The 26,440-nt window shown below is 43.5% G+C and overlaps 3 protein-coding genes across 5 annotated transcripts in view; all 3 read right to left on the reverse strand.

Moving 5' to 3' along the window:
- Positions 1 to 3,049: 3,049 nt before the first annotated feature.
- On the reverse strand, positions 3,050 to 15,242 carry cd164 (CD164 molecule, sialomucin). The gene is made up of 6 exons (XM_063223061.1): positions 15,047 to 15,242; positions 13,442 to 13,537; positions 7,905 to 7,970; positions 7,665 to 7,763; positions 5,482 to 5,565; positions 3,050 to 5,158 (listed from the first exon to the last, which is right to left on the reverse strand). Exons 1-6 carry the CDS (start codon positions 15,114 to 15,116, stop codon positions 4,989 to 4,991), a joined length of 585 nt encoding a protein of 194 aa, XP_063079131.1. The 5' UTR covers positions 15,117 to 15,242; the 3' UTR covers positions 3,050 to 4,988.
- Positions 15,243 to 15,748: 506 nt separating this feature from the next.
- On the reverse strand, positions 15,749 to 21,942 carry ppil6 (peptidylprolyl isomerase (cyclophilin)-like 6). Its single transcript, XM_063222361.1, has 8 exons — positions 21,758 to 21,942; positions 21,572 to 21,667; positions 21,163 to 21,351; positions 20,940 to 21,002; positions 20,700 to 20,847; positions 17,131 to 17,190; positions 16,363 to 16,498; positions 15,749 to 16,172 (listed from the first exon to the last, which is right to left on the reverse strand). Exons 1-8 carry the CDS (start codon positions 21,833 to 21,835, stop codon positions 16,061 to 16,063), a joined length of 882 nt encoding a protein of 293 aa, XP_063078431.1. The 5' UTR covers positions 21,836 to 21,942; the 3' UTR covers positions 15,749 to 16,060.
- A 736-nt stretch (positions 21,943 to 22,678) lies between these two features.
- Positions 22,679 to 26,440, reverse strand: part of ak9 (adenylate kinase 9) — a 37,899-nt gene continuing 34,137 nt past the window's right edge. For all 3 annotated transcript variants that reach the window (XM_063223062.1, XM_063223063.1, XM_063223064.1), the window contains exons 36-39: positions 26,109 to 26,207; positions 25,671 to 25,773; positions 24,206 to 24,320; positions 22,679 to 23,106 (exon numbers count right to left, since the gene is read on the reverse strand). In XM_063223062.1, coding sequence (XP_063079132.1) covers positions 22,892 to 23,106; positions 24,206 to 24,320; positions 25,671 to 25,773; positions 26,109 to 26,207 — 532 coding nt within the window. In that variant the 3' untranslated portion in view covers positions 22,679 to 22,891. The remainder of the gene's footprint in view (positions 23,107 to 24,205; positions 24,321 to 25,670; positions 25,774 to 26,108; positions 26,208 to 26,440) is intronic.

Consider the following 26,440-nt stretch of genomic DNA (forward strand, 5'->3'; position numbering starts at 1 on the left):
ACACCAGTGTGGCACATTCTTAAGGCAGCAACATGGTAATGTAAGCGACTTCAGCTACACACTCACATGAGTGTGTGAGAGAATGTGTATGTGTGTGAGGTTGAGCAGGTGAATGCTTTGTTGTGTAGCGTAACCCACCATTTGATTTATGTCTGCTGAACTCAAGTCAAGGCAAAAAAGGTGACGATATTAACTTGTAGGTGATAAGAGTAGCAAAGAGAAATTCAGGGTAGTCGATTAAAAGCCAACCACTTTTGAATTTAAAATCACAAAAGGTATTTTGTTTTCCTGCCTATTTGAGGTCACCTACACAATATATAGTGGCCCTGTGGTTCGCCTTTGTCACTATGCTCTTATGAATTGTAGATACTGCCCAACTGGCCACCTGCTCATCTACTCCTTCTGCTCTCACGAGTCAGAGATGTATAAAGTAGAGGAACTTTTACAACTGTAATTACAACATTAGTAGTATGGCATTACCAAGTCGAAACCATGTAATATCATAGTACTAGTGTTGTAATTACATATGTGAGAGTACTTGTACTTCTTAATTCAACTCTGTACGATGTCCTAGCATGGCTGCCACCGTGGGAGGTCATCAAGGCAGAGGTGTAAGCAGGGGCTCCAATGTGACTTCCCATTGAGTAAGTGACTTGAGTGTTCACCCCGGGCAAAGCACGTCTGCTCTGCATGAACTTCCCATCCCGCTCAGGCAGAGGGAATCCTATTGTTTTTCCTCTTCACTACCCATCATGGCTATCTAAGTATTCAGACTCTCCCAGCTTAAATCAATTAAGGCACTTTTTTTCCCCCCAAGAGAACCGCAACGTGACTTGTGGAATGGCATGCTCTAAGAGGGTCTAGAATCAAAATAAGCACTTTGCTGCAATTCTAGTTTATTCACCTAAAAGTTCAGGATGCAGTGGATCTTGGGGAGGTTACTTGTAGGGAATGTTACCGTCCCTGTCACACTAGGAGATGGCACTGACTTTTTTGTGGCTGGTTTGTGACACTGTCCTGCTCAAGTAGGGTACAACATAGGCTTAAGTGTATGACTGAGGCACCAACAAGCCAGTGAAAGGGCCCAGAGAGAGAGAGAGAGAGAGAGAGAGAGAGAGAGAGAGAGAGAGAGCGGGGGGAGAGAAAATATCAGGGGGCTCCTTTCCTCCTCTTTAGAGAACATCGAGAACCAGAGAGACGGCACACTAATAAATCCAACATCACCTCTCAGACTGACCTCACGTTGAACTTCTTTGGACAAAACTAGCCCCGTTTGGCAACTACACAACATTCATATACAATATACTCCTACCTAAGAACACTATGCGACAACAAAAGCAATATTTTCTTTCACTAAAAAAAAGAGAGAAGGAAAAACAACATTCAGGTGACATTACACCATGCATTCTTCATTGAGTTTGTACAAGGCAATATGTGTAATAGCAGGACTAGCAGCCTGGCAATTTTCTTTTTTGTAGGAAGCTTCGGGGCGAAGCGATAGCTTGTGACTTACAGGCAAGCGATTGAAAGTTTATGTTAATGGGTGAATGAAGATGGAGGCCGCCGTTCCATCAGAGAGAGAGAGAGAAAATGGAGAGAACTTGAATGAAAAAAAGAAAGAAGCGTGCAAGTGGTTTAAGAAGTCTGCAGCATTGCACTGATTTTTTTCACCTGTTTAATATTTTTCTTGTTTTTTTTTCTATTTAATTTACATTTAAATACGTATTGCGTTTTTTTTCTTCAAGCATCCTTCGTGCAAGTCTACCCTCAAAGATAATAAGGACTACAGAGCAACGTGAAATGACCAGACAGAAGAACAGAAAAAAAACAAAAACAAGAAAAGAACACCCATGAAACTAAACAACAAAAATCACAAAAAGTACATCTCTTTACAAACATTAGCCTCATCACAGCGTAAGCTACAGAAGAAAAGATAATCCTTAATCTTCTGCTGCCCTGCTATCAAGAAAAGACACCGAACGCTAAAATCATCCATTTTCTGGAACAAAGGCGGTCGGACGCATGGCCTAACTGGGACCGGACCTCCTTCAGGCTGGGGTAACAGTACTAACAGAGGACCCTCTCTCCCCCTTCCACTCTGCAATATACGTATTTGCTCTGTAGAATATATCAGTGAGGTTCCACAACCATCCTTCACGCAGAGAAGCTGCTGTCAGTGGGGTACGCCCATCACCGACCCGACAACTCAACGCTTTCCTTTCATGGTGGAGGCCTACAGAAAGGTGCTCGGGACAGAGAACGAATTCCGAAAGCAGCCAGAAGCAGCTAAAAATACCAGGAACCGACCATCACCACTACTCGTCCCATTCCATCAAGGCTCAAGAGGGATTTGGTTCCTTTCATTTTGGAGGGGGGGGGGAAGGTCACTCTCATTGTAACTTGTTAAAGGAGATGTTTGGTGTGAATTCATCCAAATAGCTGTGCCTAGGTCACAAAATGCAGTTGATATGAAAAAAGGGCAGGAAGATATATGGTGCAGCAGAGACCGAGAAAATGAACTAGCAGCTCACAGTAACAGTATGGGGAACTCCGACGGACAGTTTCTAAGCCCCCATTCAGTTAGCCTTAGCCTCCATGCATTATTCGACCCATGTTGCATAAAATGTTCTTACTCTTTCTTATAACAAATAGCGATCAAGGACCTCAAACAACAGGTGCTTCAGATTGATTCACACGCCGTCTATCCATCAAATAGCCATGACACAAACATAAAACATCTTCCTGAAATTTCCACTCTTAAAGATTCCTCAGGCTCGTATGGTAGCATCGACAACTCGCTTCGGCCACTGGCCAAACGCTGAAAAGTAAAAGGCGATTCACTACAACACAAGAGGGCCTCTACACCACACACACGCATGCACACCATCTAACCTAGCAGGTGAACAGCTGAACACACAGCGAGACGCATCCACGTCACTGTGAGCAAGGCTAAGATACATAGATGGTATCCCTCCCAACACACACACACACACACACACACACACACACACACACACACACACACACACACACACACACACACACACACACACACACACACACACACACACACACACACACACACACACACACACACACACACACACACACACACACACACACACAAACATGTTAATCAATTACGCACGGACATGAAATCTTCTCTTGTGACAAGTCATAATTATTACGCAATCAGTCCAGCTGGAGCCTCCATTGCCTCGAAAAAACAAGGTAACAGTTACACACATTCATACGCACACGCACACACACAGACACAGACAAATGCACTCGCAATAGGTATTCTCAGTCATACTAGTAACACACTGACAGTTCCGCAGCAGGGAGGAAGACAATGTCTCTCCTCCCTCTTCGTCACATTCCTCCTGATTGAGTCAACACTGAAGGCACTTAATCTGCCATGGCTTCCCATCAATACGAGTCTCCAACCCGCAACTGCATCTAACCCACAAACACCCACGCACACACACACACACACATATATCTTTACACCATATCACACTTTAAAATGTGGCATTTTTGAGTGACGCGATATTTGATATTATAATCCTGTTGTTGTGCTGAGCACAACCGCTATCGAGCCAGCACAGCCACTTATGCTAAACTACAAATAGGTCTTGACCTGGTAGCACGGTGGCTAGCATGGATTGTATTGCGAAGCTCTGGACAGCTCATGCATAGCTAGGCACAGCTTATGTTACATGCCTGCTGCTTGCTGATGCTAGCGATATACGACCTGTAGACAACCGTACTGTAACAACCAAATCACCGTTTAGCAACAAGAACAGTGGTGGAAATCAACCAATCGGCATCCGGAACACTGGATGCTGCTAAACAGCAAAATAGCAGTAATGTGCAAGTGTGCTGTGGGGGGGGGGAGTTTATCGTCTGGGAATAAACCAGGCCATGCTTTGATTAACCTTGGCAAAGCATAAGCATTGAGCTGGCGTTAATGGATGGCTGTAACAAATGAAATGACCTTACTATACAGAGAGACATGCTGTGCTCGTAACAGCTACAAACTACTCGGCATCGTCAGAGCATGACGTTAGGGACGCTGTCATACAACTGTAATAATAATAATAATAATTAATCGGCAATGCTAATGTGCTGTTGAAAAGCTAACCTGCACTCTCACACCCCTTGAAGAGCCTTCATGCCAATGACTGAAGACCACAAAGGCTGAGAGAGGGGAGGCGTGGCTGTTTTTCGGGTGAGGGGGTGGTTGTAATAAATGGTTTAAGTGTGAAAAGTATGGCAATCTCCTGGTAAACAGCTATTTTGTATTGGCTGTGTGTACATGTCCGATCATGGTACCAAATGGCCTCTTGTACGGTCAGGGTTAGAGGGGATACGGCAAAGTGCTAGTCAGCCCCAAAGCCTGATCTGGCCAACTATTAACGATTTTTCTTTTTACAGACCAGCCTATGCAGGCTTCTGGGGATGGGGAATAACTTAAAGTTTTGAGAGGTTTCACTGAACACACACAGGCCTACAAAACAACATTAATCAGGCCGGATGAATACTTTCTGTAGCCTTTTGCATGTTTGCCGTTATCGTTGCGTTTTCTTTTTTTCTCTCCACAAAAACACATTTTATGCATTCATAGCATTATTTGTGTTGAAGGGTGGTTTGAAATGTATGCCGCCTTCAGCTATACATTCTAGATTCATGCAAAGTCTTGTTTTTGTGTGTCAGGACCACTGAAATGTAAAAAAAATGGCATCAATTGGATAGGAATCACATTGTGTCTGCATACATGAATAACTGATTCTACTAGACACACACACACTCATGTAGTAGTGTAGACGGTAACAGTAAGCTAAACATTTGTATGCGTGTGTGTATGCATTCATCTCTGTGTATATGTAACAGTGTGTGCGTGTGTGTGTCCAGTGTGGTGCTTTTATCGAGTGTGGAGTGCAGACGCATTTGTGAGTTGTGTGACCACATGTGTGTGTGTGTGTGTGTTACAAAGTGTGGTAGTTGCGGTCCTTGGACTTGCAGAACTTGTAGAGGAAGAAGATGACCGCTTGCAAGCCCAGCACTAGCACGATGCCTCCCACAAAGCTCGCCGCGTCAAACGTGGCCGATTTAGAGGAGGGGGAGGGGGTTGGAGATACGGTCGGCACAGTTACATCTGATGGAGAGAGAGAGAGAGAGAGAGAGAGAGAGAGAGAGATATTATCTATCAGACTTTGAAAATGTGGACGAGATATCTTCTCCAAAAAGTGCTTCTAAGGGTCGAAGGCAGGGTGGGGAACCTATGTTTCGAGAATCGTTTACAGCCGTTGAGGCCTTGAGGTTTCCTTCCCCTGGTCTAAGGGTAAGACCATTCACACAGTGAATTTGAACAATTCAGCGATTGTGTGTGAATGTTTGACATTTATTGATAATCAAGATGTAGGGATATCCGTCACAAACACACGCACACACACGCGCACACACACACACACTACTCACTGGAAGCGGAGGTGGTGGGAACAGTGACATTGGCGGCTTGAGTAGTGGGCGGAGCTGGAGGCACTGCTGTTGTATTTCCGGCTTCTACAGATGGAGAAACATGCGTTAACACTGGGATGTTACTACTTGAATCTCACTGTAAAAGGACAAAAGTTTACCGCACACTTGTTTGACTTTATGCTCCTTTATTCAGAGCAAATTCTGCATGAAGTAAAACAAGTGTCCGGTAAACTTTTTCCTTTTGAAGTATTGCATGTTCCTGCATTTACCAGCACCTAGGAGCTGTGCATGGATCTTTGAACTTTTGTATTTCACTGTATTTGTTCTTCCATCATCATTTTAGTTCTATTATGGTATAAACCTTGCTGACAGCACTGTTGAGTGGTGTGTGTTTGAGAGTGTGTGTGTTTAAAGTATGTGCAACAGTACACGCTTTAAAGGCCAATTTATACTTATTGGCGCTGACGGTTGCAGAGCCTGTGCAACCGTCTGTGCGCGACCACGCCCCCCGCGCAGAGGCTCTGCAACCGTCGTCGCGCGCCTCAAAAAAATCCTGACTACGCGACAGACGGTTGCGAAGGTCGCAGAGAAAAGGCGCTGTGATTGGTCGTCTCGCTACTTCCTTGTTCTCGTGGCGGCACAGCTCTCCGGTAGATTAGGAGAGCCAAACTGTCAATATTCTGTGGAATACGAACGCTTTCTTTCTAGTGTGTGTAAATAAATGAAACTACAATGACTGAATTAGTAAGTAACAAACAAACAATACATCAGTTTAGCACTCACGGCACTATGCCTGCAGTCTGACTACTGTACTGTAGCCTTGTAGCTATGTAGCCAAATGTGGCTAACGACATGAGACCTCGTGCGCAGATCTATAACATCAACAGTGGTAAGCGACCGTAACCAACAGGCGCCGTTGCTGAACTATAATCTGCCCTTAAAGGTGCACTGCGTAGGACTAGAACTTTCATACTTTTGGCCATGACTTCTAGTTTTTTGCCAATACAAGCATTTAACAAACATTTTCTTAATCTGATATTGAGTCACTTGGTCTAGCCAGGTCCTTGTAGAAGTCATCTGTGGTGGAGGGAATCTGTGGCAGGGGTTTTCACTTCTACTTTTACTTTGTATAACACTGTTCCCCCTAGATAAACAGCCATGTAAGATCAAGTGACTCATTATCAGATCAAAAAAAATCATGCTTGTATTGGCAAATGGCTAAAAGTCAAAGCCAAACGTCTTAAAGTTCTAGTTCTACAATTCTAATGAGTTCAATTAAGACTTAAATTGACTTGACTGACTGGGTGTTTTTACTTGAAAACACCCAAAAAGGAAACTGACAAGTGTGGAACCATCAGTTGCACAGTGTTGACATCAGGTAGATAGACCGCAGACAACAAAATTTAGTGAGCAAGTCGGACGCCTCTGTATCGGACACGTGTAAGGACCCATATAGAACATTGGGGCAACTGACTTGACAACCAAATGTGATAGAACTAACGACTGGGTCTTGACTTGACAGCCAAATGGCAGTTCGCCAGAAAGTTATGAAAAAGAAGCAGCTTGTGGTGGAAGGAAGTAGTTCTGCACCAACGCTTTGTTTTAGACATTAAAGTATCGAAATAATTCCCTAAATACATTTCAGACAATGTGGCAACCGTGGTATAAGTGGGATAAATTGACTCCACGGTGTGCCTATAACAGGAAAAATAATGCACACCGCTTCGCATCGTGGCCATATCACCACATAAGTGTGCACTATTTTTCCTCTTATACGCACACTGTGTCTTCAATTATCCCTTACATGTTAGCTGGGATGTCAAAACTCAGGAACGGAGGCAAAATCTGGCCTACAGTAATTTGATTTGTCCAACGGTATCATTCTAAATGTGTATTACAGTTGGCCCACATACACAATTAATATGAGTGAGCCCAGACTCTCACACACACACACGCACGCACACACACACACACACACACACACACACACACACACACACACACACACACACACACACACACACGAAGGGCAGACACATTTACCTTTGAATATTACAAATGTGCATGCACAATTTTAGTCCACAACTTTGTTCCAGATTTTGATTTTGGCCCACTGTGAATTTGAGTTTGACACTGAACTAAACCATCTTTGTGGAGTACATCTCGGTTGTGTTTGCGTGTACCTGATGAGGTGGGCACCACGGCGGTGGAGTTGGTGTCATTGGTGGCGGAGGTGGGCTCAACAGGAGGGACGAGGACCGTTGTGCTGGGTACAGGAGTGGCTGCAGAGGGAAGAGCCAGGAGTTCAGTCGCGCCACTTCACGTTAGAAAAAGACGATCTTCATTGATTTTTCGTGTGTGTGTGTGTGTGTGTGTGTGTGTGTGTGTGTGTGTGTGTGTGTGTGTGTATAAACTGCACATACCTCCACAGGTGGCGTTAGCACAGCTGCTGTTGTTCATCTCCGATGCGTTCATACATTTTCCGACACCTGTGGGACACAAGGCAGAAAAGAGGGCACTGTGTAAACAGATGTACAACTGATGCATCTTGGCATACACAACCTCTCATTACTGCAGTAAGAATATACCTATCTAATTCCTGCCACTTTCGACATGCAGTGACATGCAACATGCAGAATATACTAGGGCTGTACACGACCAAGGATTTTGTTAGTCGACCAGTCGCCCAAGCAATTCAATAGCGAGTTTAAAGGGAAATTCTAGCCAATTTCAGCGTGCAGGTGAATTGGTCACACTACCCTTGTTTTATCAGCACCTACCGTCCAGCGTTTTTGTTCAGCAAGTTTTTGTTCAGCATTTCCAAGACCCTGTCCATTTTAATAGGGGCATGCTTTGTTAACATAAAAAAGTCTCAACATAATAAATATAATCTCAACTTACTCAACTCAATCAAAACTTACTGCTGTGCTGTGGCATAATGTTAGAGATGATATTTGTAGTACGTCAAGACGATTTGTAAAAAATGTAAACAAAACTCATGTACCCATTAAATTGGCCAGGATCTCTGAATCAGCTGAAAAAAATGCTGCTTTGTTGGGTACTGGGGTAAAGTCAAGGGTAGTGTGAGCAATACGAATGCATGTTAAAATTGGCAGGAATTCTCCTTGAATGCAGACAAGTACATCTTCCCTCTCCCTCTGCAGTGCACGCGTGTCTGCAGTAACACACATACATTAGAGTTTCAGAGGCAGACAGTTAGTGACAAGTTTCACCAACAACTGCTAAAACTCCCCAACAGCATGCTAACGCTGTCAAACACACATTTGCGTGTCCACACGCACGGCATGCGCGACCAATAAAAAGGCTGATGAGTTTTAGTGAGGAAGCGAGAGGAAGGCGCGAGAGGAAGGCGCGAGAGGAAGGCGCGCGCACACACACACACACACACACACACAATCTCAGACGGAGTGATTAACTTACATGCATTAGGAGTGTAACAAGTATGTGTGTGTGTGTGTGTGTGTGTGTGTGTGTGTGTGTGTGTGTGTGTGTGTGTGCGCGCGCACGTGCGGTTAAAATTAAAGGGATATGCCACTATTTAGGGGCTTAATACAGTTAAAATCGTTGGCTGGGGTTTATAAAGGTGGTAAAGTGTCTTATTTTTCATGTTAAGCGTTGTCTTCCTTTAAGACAAGTTAAAAGAGGGAATATGTCGCTAAGCTAGTGAAAGTCAATGTATCCGTGTAGCATGCTACAATGCTACACGGATCCATTGACTTTCACTAGCTTATCGACATGCTCCCTCTTTTAACTTGTCTTAAAGCAAGATAACGGTTTACATGAAAAATAAGACACTTTACCACCTTTATAAATCCCAGCCAACGATTTTAACTGTATTAAGCCCCAAAATAGTGGCATACCCCTTTAAAGCACTAGGAGCAGAGTCCATTCTGAGGCTTTACACAGTATAACAGAGTAGACTTGTTTCAACCAGAAATGGTTGGGCTTGAGGGCCGAGCCAGGGTGTTAACTTAAGTGTGTGTACTAAGTGTGCATGCACTGATGCGTGTCAAAAACAAAAAAACAGGTCTGTTATCCATTGTGAGAGTTTACACATTTTAGACCCCAACCTCGATTTTGCCTTTAGGGAGTAAGCAAACTGTGTGTGTGTGTGTGTGTGTGTGTGTGTGTGTAAGAGAGAGAGACCGAGTGAGTGAGTCTCTTGTCTTGGCGTTATCTAAAGCCAAATGTGGATCTAGGTCAATGGTGAACACACTATCTCCAGTTTTTGTGTCTTACTTGCAACGTGCGTACACACACACACACACACACACACACACACACACACACACACACACACACACACACACACACACACACACACACACACACACGAAAGGACTGAGGTCCCCCCCCCACCCGGTTCCCGCAAAAAAAAAGTACAAAGACTTCAAAGTACAACAAAAGCGATGTCAACATACAGGTGGGAGACAACCTTTTCCCACACAAAATCCAAGAACAGACACGCATGAGACAACTGCATGTGATGTGGCTGCGTCCCAGACAAACAGCAAATGAATAAAGGCCTTCTTAAATCTATCGCCATAGCAGCTCTGCCCAATGTGTGCTGAGAGACAGACAAATTCAAACAAGAGTCAGGTGGAGAGCACACATTAATGTGCACACTTGGACAAATTTTGTTCAGCAACACGTCATCCACAATGCCAGAGTATGCCATGGACTGCATAGCCATCAACATGCAGGCATTTGGACTACTTTATTGTGATTTATTTTAAAATATTAGGCTAAAGTCTAAGTATTTCCCTGCGCTGAAACTGTGAATAACTTCAACATGACTAATTATTTAATGACTAACGGCAAGGGCCGGGGTCCAGGACACATTTCCGGGTGTAATGTGTAGGTTGACATAACTTTTGGTGTGTTTACGTTGGTCTTAGGGAGTGTGTGTGTGCGTGCGTGAGTGTGTAATCTGACCACTCCTTACAAAACGATGAATAGAAGGGTGGAGGACTGTGCTGAGCTACTCTCCGGGAGGAATGTGTGTGTGTCAGCCACCTCTCAATAACACACTCGGTCTGGGCGCACGCACGCACACACACACACACACACACACACACTGGAGTGCAGGCTCCGTATCCGATCGGTCACGAGAAAATGCTACTCTTTCCGCCGTGAACATATAATTTCCTGACAAGCACTGGTTTTCTATGGCAGTCTGGGTTTGGTTGACCCTTATTTTTGTTTTGTCCTTTACAGGATGGGAATAAAACTACACGTGGAATGTAGTGTGTTATCCATTTCTTCTTAAACACATACATACACAAACACACGCACACGCCCTTTGTTAGGCAATCATATACCAAGTTGGCGTGTCATCATGACTCGTGTGTCTGTCTCCTGCTGTGCCTGGGTTGACCTCCGCGAGTCTGCAGACGGTCAACTTCTTCAAACCCGCTCAATCCTGTCTGACCACTGACGATGTCAAACAGGTTTAACTCATGGGTGTGAAGGGAGAGAAGAATGGTAGTCTGCTCCACATTCAAAAACTACAAAAAGTATGATGCATCTTGAACATCTCCATAAAAAAAACCCTTCCATTCAGACAGGTCCACCCTGAACACGTATTGTTTTCAATTGTGTACATATTGTGGAAAATGTTCCTCCAACCCTTATAGCAGGTTAGTACGACTGTGCTCCCAGGATGTATCAGCGCTGTACATTACATTCTCCTGCCATTCATTTTTAATAATAATCAATCCACACTGAAAAACAGACAATTACTTTGCTCAGGTCATTTCATTTGACAGTTTTTCAACTTGACAGGGAGTACAAGTACTGGTCATATAATTAGAGCTGGAAGGCCTAATTAGGAAAGGAATTGTATAAAAAAAACAAACAATGAATGATTGGAATTGTTCAAAATGTGGGCATGCATCTACAAGCCATGAAAGTTAAACATTATTGATGGAATTATGGAAATAAAATCAACTTTTTCATGATATTCTCATTATATGGCCAGTACCTGCATACAGTCTTGGCACATCGTTTGATGTGATGGGGATGAGCACTTCCTGCTTTGCTACCACGACAACCACTACAAATCGGAAGTGATTGTAGCCAATCAGCATCGAGCACCTTCATTTCCAAAGGAAATCCACTGTTAAGTTACCGTACGCCTAAAAGGGTTGCCAAACAGGAGCCAACTTGCGTGTTTACAACTCCCAGCCGCAACACAGTTTCTTGAGTGAGGTTATAGGATGCGCCAGGCACGACAGGTCAAACCACAAGGTTATTGTGCACTGGAGGCATGTCACATTAAACAAGAGGGATCAGAAGCCTATCCAGCACTCTTGCCTCCTTAAAATAAGACAACAAGAGCACATAGTAGAGGCACAACGCTTCCCGTGGCACATTGACACTGACACAGACACAGACACACACAAATTAGGATATCACCACTTCCTGCCATTCTCTCTTTTCTTCCCTTCTACCCCCTCTTCTCTCAGCATGTGCAAACTTATGACCTTACAAATTCCTTTCGCTTCACTCGGTTTTCCTGTGAGTAAGCAATAGCGTTCGTTGTATTGTTGGGGTGTGTGTGTGCGTGTGTGTGTGTGCGTGTTGCAGAGGAAAGTGCTGATCAGTGGGTTGCCAAGGTTTCCCATCCGAACAGTTACCAGAAGCCACACAATACTGACTGCATAAAACGCACATTGGCTACAAGAATTCAAGACATCTTCATTTGCAGGAATCTTGTCGAATTCAGTTCATTCTCAAGCAGCATACTGAAGTCACGCCACTCAAAAACTCAACTCCTTGCATTCACCTACACTGGTTTGGCCATTACTGGCTAGACGCGAGCCAGGCTAATCAATTTAAGCTCATTTGTACACTGGCTATACGGGCATCATGACTATGTATGCATGTTCTGCAGGTCGTAGCCATGGACACCTTCTGGAGGCTGGAAGACGGCCACAATAGTCAGACTGTGACAGAGGAGGGTATCGTATCCAAAGCGGCCTCGACGCACACATTCATTTCACACCGATGCGTCTTCACAGATCCGAGACAACTCCCACTCACAACACCAAACGGGTTAGAGAGAGAGAGAGAGAGAGAGAGAGAGAGAGAGAGAGAGACAGAGAGAGAGAGAGAGAGACAGAGAGAGAGAGAGAGACAGAGAGAGACAGAGACAGAGACAGACATACAGACAGAGAGAGGATAGTCAAGAGTGAAAAACACAGTGAAAGAGAAACAAGAGTATGACTGCTGACAGAACATTAGAAACGATGGTCATCATCATGAAAAGATTCTCTAAACTGAACCTGCTGCCACAAGCATACTCTCCAAGCAAGCAAGCAAGAAATAAGCTCTTCACAGTCTTTTTTTTCTCTGTGTAAAGCGCACTTGTAAGGACATATGCATGTTTTGCATCAGTATGTTTGTCTAATTATCATTGCACAGTGTGTGCATGTGTGTATTTCTTGTACATGTCTTGCGTCAGTTTGTTAGTTTTTCTACTGCACGTGTGTGTGTGTGTGTGTGTGTTATGAGTGAATGTGTACGTAAGAAAAGTAAGTAAGAGAAAGTACGTAAACTCATGCATGTTCTTACTGCACTGTGTGTGTGTGTGTGTGTGTGTGTAGGTGATTTTTGTCAATGTCTTATATGTATGTTTACTAGTTTAACTGCACATTGGAGACTGGTCAAACGCAATTTTAAACTTCTGTGATAACCCTGTTACATAGATTTTTGACAATAACGTGCACTTGACTTGATGTTTCACACACACTAAACTAGTGTGCTGATCCTCCTTACACTTCCTCTCTCACTCATTCACACTATACGCATCGTTCTCTCAAAAAGGAAGGACCGCCGACACCGGCACACACACACACACACACACACACACACACACACACACACACACACACACACACACACACACACACACACACACACACACACACACACTTACCTCCACATTCCACCCAGCTGCATGCAGCATCAGAGGTGTTGCTGCTGTGGCACTCAGCACACAGGGTTATTGAGGCACAATCCACGAGCGAATCATCTGAAGGAGGTAGAGGAAGTTTAAAAAGAGTCAAGTCATAGTTTGTATAGTATGTATACCCTCTAACTTTTGCAAACTTCTTCTACCTCATCCATTTACCTCAGTCCTTTTTTTCTTTTTTTTAATCTAACCCATTCAATAGTCAATTCTTTTTTATAACCATTGTGGATTCCACACCCTCTGGAGGCCTCCCTTATACAAACTTGAGGAGTTATCACTTACTGACGGTAATAAAGCAACAGGACGCTAAAAATGCAGAGTAAAATTGTTTTTAATTTAGCTTGGTCCCCAATGTCACCAAAGCCATGCTACCAAAGACAAGGCTATTGCGTTCATCTGAACACATTTCATTACAATGTGCATGGACGAAATAGCCAAAAAAAGTTATGCCAGCGTACTTGTTATTGACACAGGGAAATTGCCTGCGACATTACGTCCCTCCCTTCGCTTCGGCCAATATTCCAACCCTCGGTGACCTTTGGACCAAAATAAATGCCCACATTTGCTAGGCCCAACTCATGACGGGAGGAGCCATGGCATGGCATCTCCTGTTTCGTATATCTGTAACGGTAACCGAAGTGAACTTCAATCCCTCACTGTTGTTCCGGTGTTTGTTGTTCATTTACTGGGTCCACCACCGGGCACAATAACTGACAGACGCGAGCAGAATGTACAGGTGGAGAAGTGTTTGAGAGACAGAGGGTCGCCATTAGATTTGACGTAGACACTAACAGTTTAGAGTTCTAGTTCTAGTTATAATGCTACATGCAGACTGCGTATTGACCAGGTTACAAAATGTGGTTAATTGTAGGTGCACAGCTCCAAGATACCCAAGAAATAATTTCATGTTTTAACATGTTTTCCTTTGACCCCTGCTGTCAGCCTTAAATGTAACTTTTCATAGGCTCTTTCGGGGCTAAGCTAAGACCAGGCCTATCTGCCCCCGCGATTAAAATGAATATTGAACCTATGCCACGGCACGGGCACTGCTAGCCGATTACATAATAAACAGCTGGAAGGTAGGCAAACACATGTTGGCTAACTGAGAACCACAATTGACCCAGCAACTATCCAATTACACCTATACTTTTTACAATGACAAGGGAAAAGGCGCAATTAGTGAAAAAATAAAGTGGGCACCATTCAAGTGGCCGCATGGCCATCATTTGCCATTGTACAATAACAGTTATCCAGCGGTATTTTAAGCTAACAAACATAGATTGATTGGTACCTGCTAACCACATAATGGGTCTATTGAGTCTACTTAAATAAATTTAAACAACGGCGTAGCTCATAACCACGTTTAAACGACACTGGCCTACATCGTCAACACTGACGAAAGGGTAATCGTTGAAGAATACAAGTATAGAGGAATAGTACGCAATGTTAACGTGGAGGCTAGCAACTGTTAGCTGGCGATGGTCATAGCTTCAATGTAAAACTGCCTCGCTAACACTGTCCACTTTGAATGTGGAGTATTCTACCCCATATGAACATGGCTCCACTGACCAGACTGTTCGTATGTCGCTCCAACGAGGATGGCAAGAAGTATTGTCAGATGAAAAATTCTCCAGTTCATGTTTTCGGTTCAGTTCTTCTCCTTCCAGAACACTAGTGGTGGCGAGAAAGTGTTTCGCACTGGATGCGAGGATTCGGCAATAGGTGATTGTGGTGACTCCTTCTTTCCGCCACTTCCTGCTTTCCTCGAGTCATGTGGCAAGCTTATTTATTCTCCGCGTGCGAACTACAGGCGGACAATCAAACGTTTCACCCGATTGTTTATCCTTCATGGTTTCCTTCCTTCCTAAGATAGGGCCTAATGTAACAGAGATGCAATTTTCTTTGGTGTTTGAAAGAAACAGGAAAGGCAAGACCATGATCACTGATAATGTATGAAACAGAATGCGTTTATGACATATTCACAGAGTAGTCTCACACACACAACGGGCCAAAACGGAATGCATTGAGAGTAAGAACGGTCACAGCTAATGTACTCCTTCATGCAAGTTACTTGTAGGCCTATTGCCCCTGGAAATCCAAATGCCCAACCTCGTGTTGATTATAGGATGGCATTTTTTTTTAATTCTGGGTGCATGTTAGGTTTGCCTAATTATTCAAATATTCTAGACATAGCCAACAACACTCATACAATACAGAGTTAAACAAAAAAACGCAGCAAAAAACCAACAAAACGAAACCCACACAAACGTATAGATTGTGAAATTAATTTATTTGTGTTTTTCGCATGTTTTTCCACATTTACTTATGACTGATTTCAAATCCAAGCAATGGCCTTTTAAAATGAAGTCTCTAGGCCAGCCCTTCCCCACATCCCTCAAATATTACACACACACACACACACACACACACACACACACACACACACACACACACACACACACACACACACACACACACACACACACACACACACACACACACGAAACTGTAAAAACAAACATGGCTCAGGATGTTCTGCATTTTGAGGCTGAGCACAAAGTGTGGGTGCACACACTTCTGAAGTCACAGCTGGAGCTCTCCGCATCCCACTACTCTACAGTACAGTGTGGGTCTCTCGTTCTGGGTGGGCACATTCTCCAGTTGTTGGAGCACTTCTGTGCCCTCAATTAGTTGCCTGAAAACACACACACACACACACACACACGTGTACAGAATGACTCCCTCCACAGTGCATCCTCTGAGACTGAACTGAAGTCATGACAGCATTGTAAAGTATTTTTAAGATAATGTCATAACCACAGAGCAGTACTTTAGGGAAATAGCAAACGGCAAAAGCAAAGCCACCATCATAGTGGCATACTCACCCAAAGGCCACATATTTCCGATCCATCCACAGTGCCGGCTGCAGAGTGATGTAAAACTGAGAGCCGTTGCTATGGGGACCCTGGTTGGCCATTCCCAGAATGCCCCTCTTGGTGTGTGACACAGCGAAGCTCTCATCTAAGCGGGGGAGTATGTAGAGTGGTTTGATTAGAGGTGGAGGAGGCAAGAGGCCCATTTCGATATCTAATCTCCCATCCTCACCTTTGTATTGTGCTTGTGGGCTCGAGATGCAACACAAGATGTCATTGACGACGACAGTTTTATTCAATATCTTGCATGAGCACAATTCAAGTCGCATTTTCTCATTTGGGATGATGAATGGGGAGTAGTCCCCCAGTCGCTAGATTGACAGTGAGGAAAACTCACTGTTTTCCTCACGGAGACGGGATGTCAGCGAAGCACAAGGCCATAAGCACAAGGCCACAAGCACAAGGCAAGGATGGGAGATTACATACTGAATTGGAACTAAGGTGTATAACCATCACACGGGGGAGATTTGAACTGAGTCAGAGGGGGAAGATTTTAACTGAGCTGAAGTTTAGTCAGCCATCTCCATAACCTCCAGTAGAGCCCGATTCCTCTTTTCTTCTTGTTCAAAAATAGATATGTGTGAGTGTGGTGCAGAACACCTGTGGCACAACGTGTGTGTGTGTGTGTGTGTGTGTGTGTGTGTGTGTGTGTGTGTGTGTGTGTGTGTGTGTGTGTGTGTGTGTGTGTGTGTGTGTGTGTGTGTGTGTGTGTTGTGATACCTTCAAATGTTGGGCCATAAATGGACTCGCCACCGTTCCCCTTTGCAGCAGTATTGAGATCTGGGGAAATCCAACAAACTTACATAAACAACAAGTGCCATTACATTACATTAGGGTCATTTCACGTGAAATCAGACACTTTGGGACCCGACCGACCCGGATTTCAATCATACTTGGTGTGCCTTTTCAGTAGCAAGGTAGCACCACAGAACTGCATTGGTTTGAATCTGACACTAATATTAAGGGAGAAACAGACTAGGAAAGGTTCACATGTGAGGGTAGGACACTATACATTCAGCCTTGAATATATCAGTCAGTGTTAGTCACAAAAAGATGCCTGTGGTGTTGTTTGAAAGCTCTTTTCTGCCTCTACATATTACACAATCACCTTGGAATACAACTACTCTCAGAATATGAATTATGATAAATTGAAAAATTAAAAATTGAATATCTAAAAAACTCATATTTTAAAATGGCCAGTTCCTTGTCCAAACGTAGCCGGCAATGTCATGAGCAGCACCTAAAATGCTGGTGTTCGGTTTGTTATTCATTTCAGAGAGAATTTGACTCACAAATATGGCGTCATACAGACCACTTACTAATAATAAGGTAATACCATAGTAGCATCACATGACAAAACAAAAACAAAGCAAAAATGGTCAGTGTCCATGGTCCCAGGTTTCAGAAACTAAGGCAGATGTCCATTTATACACACCAAATGATGATATGTGAATGTTTGAACATTCCTTCTCTGTGTACCTGTGCCATCTTCCCTTTACCGTACTTTAAAGAGATAATCAATGGCTACACTCTCATTTTGTACTCTACCAGTGCATTTGAAGCAACAGCTGTGTCTTTTGTAGATAATGTATAAGTACGTCCCGTTGCAGTTACAGGTTCCACTACCAGAAGCACATCCTGATGATCCATGACAAGTCTATCTGGTCTGAAGGGAAAAGTGAAGGATGGAGATGGCCCATGAGGATGCAGGAAGTTCAGTTTCACCTCTCCAGTGCTCGGCATACATTCCTCAGCACATGCTAGCCACCAGTTGCCATCATATACAGCTACAACATACCCTTTGATGCTTGAAAATGTAACACATTCCTTTACTGAGCTCACTCTTTCAAATCTGCCTTCTCTGAATGCTGAAAATGGCCTAACTTCCACTGTGTCCATTGACAATGGGTAGAAGCTGTGTAGTTTTTGACTACCTGGAATAGTTCTCTTGCAGATTCAAACCTTTTCAACAGGTTCTCAGCTTCATGATGGTACATCTCTGTTGTGGCAAACTGGCAATGGATGTTCTTGACATTATCCTTGACAAATTCAAACAGTTGGTATGGCGTTACAATTTTAATTGTCAATAGGACGTTGTAGACTTGCTCGTGCAGCAAGACATTTAACTGTCCCTCCAACGCCATCACATGGACCTTTGCCATGTGATGTGGCAAAAAAGTGCCACTCTGCAGTTATGTGAAAATCTGCCTCGTGGTGTCACAAATTTGTTGTGTTTTTAAGGTTCTTATATTGTGCAGCACAGCCATCAGAAAAAATATAGGATCTTCTTTGGACGTTCTGTCATTGATGAAGTGTCACTGAGGAACTGAATTAGGAGCTTCTGAAACAGATGTACAGCAATTGTATCATGAATGTTGCAGTCTGAAAAAACAACAAAACAGATTTTTTTTCCCAGTTTCAACTGATCTTGGTAGTAGCATACAAATGGATGGATTGTGGCCTGCACTGGTTGTTCCAGTGAAATGATTGAATAGCATCTTGAATTACAAAACTATAGTTTCTAAAAACGTTCCTGGTTCAAGGGAGTCAGTCAAGGATAATGTCAAGAACATTCATTGCCAGTTTGCCACAACAGAGATGTACCATCATGAAGCTGAGAACCTGTTGAAAAGGTTTGAATCTGCAAGAACTATTCCAGGTACTCAAAAACTACACAGCTTCTGCCCATTGTCAATGGACACAGTGGAAGTTAGGCCATTTTCAGCATTCAGAGAAGGCAGAGTTGAAAGAGTGAGCTCAGTAAAGGAATGTGTTACATTTTCAAGCATCAAAGGGTATGTTGTAGCTGTATATGATGGCAACTGGTGGCTAGCATGTGCTGAGGAATGTATGCCGAGCACTGGAGAGGTGAAACTGAACTTCCTGCATCCTCATGGGCCATCTCCATCCTTCACTTTTCCCCTTCAGACCAGATAGACTTGTCATGGATCATCAGGATGTGCTTCTGGTAGTGGAACCTGTAACTGCAACGGGACGTACTTATACATTATCTACAAAAGACACAGCTGTTTGCTTCAAATGCACTGGTTAGAGTACAAAATGAGAGTGTAGCCATTGATTATCTCTTTAAAGTACGGTAAAGGGAAGATGCCACAGGTACACAGAGAAGGAATGTTCAAACATTCACATATCATCATTTGGTGTGTGTAAATGGACATCTGCCTTAGTTTCTGAAACCTGGGATCATGGACACTGACCATTTTTGCTTTGTTTTTTGTTTTTGTCATGTGATGCTACTATGGTATTACCTTATTAATTAGTAAGTGGTCCTGTATGACGCCATATTTGTGAGTCAAATTCTCTCTGAAATGAATAACAAACCGAACACCAGCATTTTAGGTGCTGCTCATGACATTGCCGGCTACGTTTGGACAAGGAACTGGCCATTTTAAAATATGAGTTTTTTAGATATTCAATTTTTAATTTTTCAATTTATCATAATTCATATTCTGAGAGTAGTTGTATTCCAAGGTGATTGTGTAATATGTAGAGGCAGAAAAGAGCTTTCAAACAACACCACAGGCATCTTTTTGTGACTAACACTGACTGATATATTCAAGGCTGAATGTATAGTGTCCTACCCTCACATGTGAACCTTTCCTAGTCTGTTTCTCCCTTAATATTAGTGTCAGATTCAAACCAATGCAGTTCTGTGGTGCTACCTTGCTACTGAAAAGGCACACCAAGTATGATTGAAATCCGGGTCGGTCGGGTCCCAAAGTGTCTGATTTCACGTGAAATGACCCATTACATGAAGCACATTGTGGTAAGACAAAATGCGTAGGCATATAACAACAAAGCTGTTTTGTTAATGTATTTCCTTCATTATGTATTTTTCTTGAATGAAGCCATTAGTTTTCTTTTGTTTCAGAAATGTACGTTTTTTTAACCTTTATCTGATATGGTTCAACGGTGTTAACTCCCATCTTCATCAGAGAGCCACATGGGTGTTGATGTGTGATGTGCTTTGTTATCAGCTGAGCTGACGTTATATGACATAATGGACTGCGACAACACACAAATCATACAACAAGACAGCAATAGATAACAGGAGGTGTGACAATAACATCAGCTGATTATAAAGCATGACACACATCAACATCTATGTGACCATCTGATGAAGACGGAAGGAACACAGTTGGACCATGTTAGGAAAAGAAAAAAAACGTAAACATACGTATGTCTGAAACAAAAGAATACCAATTAAGCATATTTGTGTGTGTGTGTGTGTGTGTGTGTGTGTGTGTGTGTGTACGTGCACGTCTTACCTCCTCCCTGTACCCATCCATTAGGTACGACTCTATGAAATATGGAACATTTATAAGAGAGCATGACATCACTTTCAGATATGCCCTTCTCTCCTGTGCACAGAGCTCGGAAGTTTTCACACGTTTTCGGACAGATGTCACTGAACAGCTGAAACACACACACAAAACAATTATTGTGAAGTATCATATTTGAAAACATTTCAGAATTGTTCTCCTCTCTACCTTTTATTGATATCTCACCTCAAACAGTAGCCGCCCATGGAGCTTTCCTCTGACTTCTACATCCAAGTATGCAAACATGTGCTGTGTGAAGAGAGATGGTCACATGTCACACTTTATTTCAATAATTCCCTGGTTTGTAGACAGGTATCATGCGCAAGACAGACCTACAGGAACACATCTGGCCTATTTTTTTCCCATTAATAAATAACATCTGTATGCCTTGTGATTGTTGGTTACTTGCCCCAGTGTCACGCAGGTGGTTTCTGTAGTAGTCCTCGGCAAGAGCCAGGTTGAGCGCGTGAGGCCGGTGAAGGGCGAACCCCCACTCCTCGTGCGCCCACCTAGCTAACTGCTTTTCATCTCCAATTAACCGGCCGTTCAGGTAAACCACCACCGAGGCGTTGAAATTCCATACCTCTCCTCGTAGCTCCTGTTGTGCGCACACAGCCACATTAGATACAATCCCTATATACGGCTGGGGAAGCCATTTTAATCATAACCACCGCACATGGCCATCAAAGTGTAAATTAGGCTTCATTCATTCATGGATTCATTCAAGCAGCGCCCTCCGAGTTTTGCGCCCTGCAGCAGAGCGCAAAACGCGGAACGCGCGCCCCTGCATGGCAACTCGCGAGTACAGCCGATATTACCTTCCTTTTGTTGCTTAGATATGTGTGCCAATCGCATTCTACCAGAGGGCGAACTATGGGGTCTGCAAACGATGATGGAAACTTCTGTTTTAATCCCTGAATCAGTAAGAGAAAGTAATTTTAGATTTATTTTTCACCCCAAAAGTTCGCGTAAAACAAAGGCTGGTGACGGACAAAAACATTTACCTCTGCAATTCCCTTCGCAGTCTGAAAATGATGCTCTTTCAAATGACCAACAACTTCCACTGCATTGGTGGAAGTCATGGCAAGAAGTCTGATTTAGATTCTATCCATTAATTGTATGGTTTTCAGCAATGACTTCCAGCAAGCCCCCTGGGTTTTCCTCGTGAGCGTGGACTTGTAAACAAACGCGAAGTATCCATAGTGACCAACATTACGAACGGAAATGACGTTGGCTGACTGTGTTTTTCCTTCATTCATTCATTCATACATTCGTTCGTTCATTCATTCATTTATTCACACATTCATTCATTCATTCATTCATTCATTCATTCATTCCTAATGTAAGCAATCCCTGAAGGCATGGGTGTAATTTTAGTTGTGGATAGTGGGGACATGTCCATATCACTTTTGAGATGAACCTAGCCAGAAGCGGAACAGTGGGTCCCCCAGGGCAAAACACTGATAGGGCCCCCCATACAGCCTGTCAAGAACATATTAGGGCCCCCATCACCAATATGGGAGGGCCCTGGGCCCAGGGCCAAATGCCCTGCTCGCCCCTGAACCTAGCTTGTCCCCACCACTTTATTACAAATGTAATGCAAAAACAGCATATCTGGAAAATTTGCCATTGTAATGCCCCCACCACTTTCCAAGTGAAACCTACTCCTTTGCCTGAAGGATTAGCTCTTCTTATTAAAAGTCACTTATATCATTTACCTAGTTACACTCCTCAGGACCGCTGACAGCGTTGGCCGGGCCCAGGACAAAGTCATCTTTTATTGCAATAATAATAATAAAAAAAACAATTCATTCCTAATGGAACCTATCAGTTGTCAGGATTATTCTAGTTCATTACAAATAAAAGAAAACACTGTTTTTTTCTTTGTTGCTCTCGTGTTTGTGTATGGAAAGAATGAAGCCAGCTTGAAATAGCAGCACTGATAGGCTACCGGTATATCTTTTATTTAAATTATATTAATAAGAAAAAAGGGGAGAAACACTGGTAATTAGTCCAATTAGCCCAATATTAAAATATATTTTAGACACTTCAGTGATGATGCCATAGTTCTATCTTGTGAGAGAATTAAAGTCGCAGTGATAGGTCACACCAACACAGTAACAGTCTTGTAATACTTTTTATAGTCCAGCTTGCTGCGGGAGTCCTGAGGCGGTCTGCAAAGCCAAGAATCTTTGAAGTTTATATTCAAAGTCTATGGGCTGCTGCTCAGGCTCTCTGTACTTCAGGGTCATGGTGGAGCCTAGGTAGGTGATGAGCTCACAGCTCTCCTCAAACTGGGCCAACTGGCGCTTGAACTTCTTCCGGGTGTAGTCTGAGAGACGAGGATTGAATGCTGAGAGAGAGAGAGAGAGAGAGAGAGAGAGAGAGAGAGAGAGAGAGAGAGAGAGAGAGAGAGAGAGAGAGAGAGAGACATAGAAATAGAAATAGAAATAGAAAATGAGAGAGAGAGAGTACACTCTGTTGTGCAAACTCCCATCCTTGACTTGCACTTGTGGACTCACGCTTCACTTGTGGACGGGNTTCTATTACTGTGTTAAAAATTGGAGTAAAACCCCCACACATGCACACACACACAACCACACACACACAGACTGCACCACGGATGTTCTGCGCCACCCTCACACTTATCTATTTTTGTATTTCTTTTTTTGGGGAAAAAATTTATGGAACTTTGACAAGTATATGTGACAGGTGCGAACTAACGAGTTCAGAGGTAGAATGATGGTAACCTGACTCTCGCGCAGACTCACGAAGTGTAACGAAGATGCACAAAGCACTCAGGGTCTCGCGAGAGCCAGGCTAGAATGATGGTAAATCTCCCTCCCAAAGCCTCTAACCCCAAAGCCTCATACAGGTGTTTTCACGCCTGCGCTCCCATGCTGAAAGGTTGCTGTTATTGTTGCAAAGGCCTCAGTGTCTTACACATAGGATAGGCACGTGTGGTGTGTGCATTTGTAACTGAGGTCATCCTGCGCTAGTTCCCCACTCAGGGCTCGAACCCACGACCTACCAGTCAGTGCTCCAGTTCGGAGGCACAGCACGATACAAGGTAAAGGTCCAGACCGATAGCTCAGCGCTACCGATAATGTATGAGGCTTCGGGAGGGAGGTTTACTAATGTTCTACGCCGGACTCTGCTAGGTGGCATCCGTTAGGCCCTACAGGACATTTTCAAGCTAGGTCATATGGGGGATTGATGAACATTTTTATCTGTTATTATGTAGTGTCTGATCTGACAGTTTTTTCTGTCTGAAAATGATCTGCTTCTTGTTTGTGCATGTTGGTTCCACGCCAAACTCAGCTAATTGGCAAACATTATACTTTTTATTCCGTGATGATGGGTGATCCACTGTGGCAGGTATTCGGTAGGTGTCTGTGTGGTTGCTTGTGTAGCATACTTTCAAAAGGGAAACGAGGAGGGCAATGTTTTACCTTTGAGGTAGTAGGCCATATACAGCAAAGCAGATCTCTTCACACTTAAGAATGGAAACTTGGGTTTCAAGCAGCCCACCGCTGTCATTGCCTTGATGAGGGGCCTTGCAACACCCTGGGGAAACACAAACACAATACATGCTCATGGCCGTAGCCACATATGAGATAAGGGAGGTCCGGACCTCCCTAATTTTAAGAGAAAATAATATATATTTTTTAATCTCAGTTTTTGCATACATATTTTTTGCATGTGTTTAGTAGTTTATTTCCAGAATTGATGTTACACATTCACAAAAGTTGCCTTTTTCATGAATACTTACCACCACCATCAAATTCTAAGTATTCATTATGACTGGGAAAATTGCGCTTTTCATACATGAAAAATGGGATCTTCTCCATTGTCGGACATTTTGAATGTCCAGAAATAGATATTTTCAGCTGCAAAACATACTATATTTTGGTCATACTAGTAAACATTAGTTTATTATTTAGCACATATTCATGAAAAGACCAAAATTGCCGGAAGACAGCACAGTTTCAATGAGCAGCATAGTAGTTGCAATAGATACTCTAGGCACCATCCTGCACCGTTAAAAAATAATAATACTGTGGACCTCCCTTATTTCAAACTCCTGGCTATGGCCATGTACATGCTCGCATGATGGCCAAGAGCAGGGCAGCTCTGTACGGCAATACCAATACTTGCATGATTGTCGTTGTATGACTGCCTCATAGTTTTTTGTTGTTGTTGTCCGTAATCGCAAGGATACTGAAAGAGCAGCCACGATGAAAGTTGGTCGGGTTGCACCTCCATTCAGACCATACATAGCAGACTTTGGTGCTGGCAGTGCACACTCAGAGTTGTAGTAGGAGTACTCTAACAGGTATTACATGGTTCCAACTTTGTAACATCACACCACTAGACAAACTAGACACTTGTGACTAAACAGTAACTAGATTGGTAATGTAATTTAGTTTTCACCTGAGGAACTTCTAGTGCTGTCATTACATCTGTACCCATCTGTATTATTTTCTAAATTGTAGATGATGAAGTAGCTTAAATTAGACCTGTAGTGAGGTGCCAAACGGTAATAAGGTCCAAACAGAGTGTAGCAGGAACTTTTCTCTTGGGATCATCGGGGACCATACACGCACCTCCAACGGTACTTTGGATTAAAGATTACCCTCCAAAGGCAGCAAAGATAATACGTCTGTGTGTTTGTGAGGTAATGGGAACACAGCCATATGTCATGAGGGCTGTGTGTGTGTGTGTGTGTGTGTGTGTGTGTGTGTGTGTGTGTGTGTGTACAATATGTGTGTGTGTGTGTGTGTGTGTGAGTCTTGGATTTGCAGACGTGTGTGTGTGTGTGTGTGTGTGTGTGTGTGTGTGTGTGTGTGTGTGTGTGTGTGTGTGTGTGTGTGTGTGTGTGTGTGTGTGTGTGTGTAAGTGAGGGGGGAATCTGACCTGCTCCAGGTAGCCCAGCATGGGGAGGGAGGTGAGCTGGACAGGCTCTCCCAACGGAGGCAGCTTATGGGGGAGCTTCTGGTCACAGTACAACTGAGGTACCCTGATAATCAGGATATGGAGAGAAGAGGTGAGAGAGAGAGAAGGAGAGAGAGAGAGAGAGAGAGAGAGAGAGAGAGAGAGAGAGAGAGAGAGAGAGAGGTGGTGAATGGGAGTAAACAACATGCAGAGTGGAAGTTAAGAATAAAATTACGAATGAGTCACTGATAAGAGAGAAAGGTGAATTACTAGAACAATCGTCGACCCTCTATAGAGAAATAATAACTTCTGTCACTCGGGTCGCTTTTGGTGTACACACAGTAACTTGTATTGTTACTAGACAAACTAGACACTTGTGACTAAACAGTAACTAGATTGGTAATGTAATTTAGTTCTCACCTGAGGAACTTCTCCTGTTTCTCCCGACTCTCAAAGATGTAGATCTTCTCCCTGTACTCCACTGCAAACTCCGGGTTCCCCCTCACCAGGGCCTCATACCTGGGGCAGAGATGCAGACTTCAGAGGTGTGCAGTGCACTGCTGCTATTGCTGCCATTTATTGCCTAACCAGAGCAAGGGGGCAGCCCCCAGCGGCGGGACGGTACCATGCTCAGGGTACCTCTCTCATGGAGGAGGATGGGGGAGAGCTCTGGTTAATTACTCCCCCCACCAACCTGGCGGATCGGGAGTCAAAAGTCTGACGCCCTAACCGCTTAACTGACCCTGTTGATC

Source organism: Engraulis encrasicolus, chromosome 18 (genome assembly GCF_034702125.1).
Source record: "Engraulis encrasicolus isolate BLACKSEA-1 chromosome 18, IST_EnEncr_1.0, whole genome shotgun sequence".
Classification (NCBI taxonomy): domain Eukaryota; kingdom Metazoa; phylum Chordata; class Actinopteri; order Clupeiformes; family Engraulidae; genus Engraulis; species Engraulis encrasicolus.